Source organism: Amphiura filiformis, chromosome 5, assembly GCF_039555335.1.
Source record: "Amphiura filiformis chromosome 5, Afil_fr2py, whole genome shotgun sequence".
NCBI lineage: Eukaryota > Metazoa > Echinodermata > Ophiuroidea > Amphilepidida > Amphiuridae > Amphiura > Amphiura filiformis.
This window is the reverse complement of record NC_092632.1, coordinates 79,676,257-79,679,380: the sequence shown is the minus strand read 5'-3', so window position 1 is coordinate 79,679,380 and position 3,124 is coordinate 79,676,257. Positions and strand designations below refer to the sequence as shown.

The 3,124-nt window shown below is 39.8% G+C and overlaps 1 protein-coding gene across 1 annotated transcript; it reads left to right on the top strand.

Annotated features, from left to right (window-relative positions):
• Nucleotides 1-739: 739 nt before the first annotated feature.
• LOC140152412 (uncharacterized) lies at nt 740-1,423 on the top strand. Its single transcript, XM_072174718.1, has one exon. The coding sequence runs from the start codon at nt 740-742 to the stop codon at nt 1,421-1,423; it is 684 nt and encodes a 227-aa protein (XP_072030819.1).
• Nucleotides 1,424-3,124: the final 1,701 nt, after the last annotated feature.

Sequence of the window (3,124 nt, the reverse complement as noted above, 5' to 3'; positions counted from 1 at the left end):
CCAAAATCGGACGTTGTTAACTATGGTCAGAATTAAAAAAGGTTGTTGACCTTTGAACATTTTTCGTCATAGCGCCCTCTTGAAAGGTCTGACACATAACAAACTATACATTTTTGAAATCCTCATGACCATACGAGTAATTTGATATAATACTTGACATAATTGGAGCATGTGACCTTGATTAACCCCTCCTCGGAATGCCCGGAAGTTTCAGGAGGTGAGCCCAAGCTAAATTTATTCAGAATCAATCAAAGATCCCAAAATGACTCTCAAATTTTTGTTTTATGATTTAGTCACGGAGTCTACAGTCTGGTCCTCTACTACATGCATTTACCCTGACTTCTTGCCCCCCCTATTTGATATCAGGCATCAATATCAGCGTTAGCACGACAATATACACCGTCAGCACGCCTGACGAAGTGGACCGTCGTGCTTTGAACGTGTTTGTGGATCCTTTTCGACGGACGCGGACTACATGCGATTGGTGGGTGCTGGGTAATGGAAGGTAGCCTAATTTGATTTGATTTTTGAAGCCATTCAGATTCAAAGATTTGAAATACTTTTAACATAATGAGTGTGCTTTCCAAACCACAACACTTTCAGATGGAATCTACCATTATACTATTCGCTGACGATAGTGTTCTATATCGTGAGATAAAAGGACCAGAAGATCATGTAGCCTTACAGAAAGACCTGAATGCAGTGTTTGCATGGGCAGACAAATGGCAAATGTCTTTTAATGCCAGCAAATGTCAACAGCTATTGTGTTTCAAACCAAATTATTGAGAAAACGGAAAGTCACAAATATCTTGGTGTAACTATATCTAATGACTTATCATTCAAACAACATATCTCAAACATTCGTACAAAAGCTCTCAACACACTTGGAATTATTCGTCGTAACCTTGGGCCATGTTCCAAAGATGTCAAATTAAAGGCATACCAGACTCTTGTCAGACCTCAACTTGAGTATGCCGCCACAGCTTGGAGTCCATACACAGCTCGTGATGTAAAACCCTTGGAAATGGTCCAGCGTCATGCTGTTAGGTTCATTTGTGGAGAATTTCATCGAAAGACAAGCGTAACACCTCTTCTGGATCAGCTGCAATTAGACCAGTTAGCCACTAAAAGAGTGATGTCTCAATGTACAATGTTTTATAAAATCCATCATGGTCTAGTTAACATCAGCTTTCCACCAAACATCAGGCTTCACCCAACCTCTGGAAGATCACATAATTTACGCTACCTTCCAGTCTTGGCTACTCGCAACACCTACAAATACTCTTTCTTTGTGAGGACAATTCCAACTTGGAACAGGCTACCTGCGGAAGCAGTTGCAGCACCATCTGTCAACGTTTTCCAGGCCATAGCTCTGCCAGCAGTGATGGTCTTGCAGCCTACTGCTACTCACCAAGTTATCTAAATCAGCTCTCCAGATCTTTTTACTTGCACCGTTTGTTGTTCTGCACTCTGCACATTTCTGCACATTTATGAGCATCATCACCTTACTCCTTGGATAAGCTTCGCTTTGTTAGGAGAACAGCACTTGAAGACTTGAAGCTACCTGCCGGTGCCACTGCGCATCTGCTGAGAGCAATATGTTGATTGAAAACCGTTGTTGAATGCATCTTGCATGAGTCTATTATAGACATTTGTAGAAACATTTATGTCAAACAGGTTATAAATGTAATACATATTGCTGCCTACTTGTTTTTCATTTTTGTAATACTTGAACATCACACGTCTGCCATTTAGGATCATGTTCTCAACACTATGCCGGTACACACTATTACTTATCGACATTTAAGACAGAGAAAAGTGATTTTAAATGACATATAAGAAGAAAGATTTGCTACTTGGTCGTCACGTTTAGCATTGAACCTGCCAAAACTTGTTCCTGTAGCTCGTATCCATTACGCACGAACCATCTATCCAAGTTCTTAATGTACTACCGTATTTCATTCTGAGATTGTGTATTTTCAGCGATAATATCGCACTTTGCCTGATATATCCAAACCTCTTGTGGACTATCCTCATTCAATTATACAGTTTTTGTCTGGCTATCAACATCATCTTCTATCCAATCCAAACGTAATCCCTTGTAACCCCAGGCTTGTAACACATTCTTTACTGTTCGTACTGAATGTTACGGTGGGTTCCTGTTTTAAATCTTTATTTCTTCCCTGGTTAAATGAAGCAGGCTGCTAAAATTTCTCTTCTGAACATAATGTATTAAATATTACTACTACACAATAAATGGTAAATCCTGCGATTTAATAACTATAGAAGTGCAGCTTGGAAAGTATTTGCTTTGATCCTAACCAATTGCTATTAAACTTTAACAAGCAGCTGGATTTTTGTACCCAGTAGTGGCTCCGGAACCGGAGGGGGGGGGGGGCTCACCCCCAATAATTTGGATGCGTATGGAAAATTACCATTGAGCCCCCCCCAATCATTTTGACCAGGCACCATTGCCCCCCCCAATATTTAACATCTTCCGGAGCTTTTTGCATTTTCCGGAGCTTTTTGCATTTTCCGTGATATCGCCATTTTGAGATCAATAATTGCCGAAATTTGAATCTTTTTTCTTGCCAGTGTCTTCCGCATGATCAGTTGGACTGGGCGGACACAAAAAAGTCTGACTTTGTTTGCACATTTTGGCGCAAAATTCAAGCATATCCTATTTCGCCTAAATCGTGTTGAAATTGTATTTTCCGTGATATCGCCATTTTGAGATCAATAATTGCCGAAATTTCAATATTTTTCTTGCCAGTGTCTTCCACATGATCAGTTGGACTTTGCGGACACAAAAAAGTCTGACTTTGTTTGCATATTTTGGCGCAAAATTCAAGCATATCCTATTTCGCCTAAATCGTGTTGAAATTGCATTTTCCGTGATATCGCCATTTTGAGATCAATAATTGCCGAAATTTCAATCTTTTTTCTTGCCAGTGTCTTCCACATGATCAGTTGGACTGGGCGGACACAAAAAAGTCTGACTTTGTTTGCATATTTTGGCGCAAAATTCAAGCATACATGTATCCTATTTCGCCTAAATCGTGTTGAAATTGCATTTTCCGTGATATCGCCATTTTGAGATCAATAATTGCCGAAATTTCAATCT

What these genes read in the sequence shown, in the direction of transcription:
- LOC140152412 (XM_072174718.1), top strand. Translation starts at nt 740, where the DNA reads ATGCCAGCAAATGTCAACAGCTATTGTGTTTCAAACCAAATTATTGAG.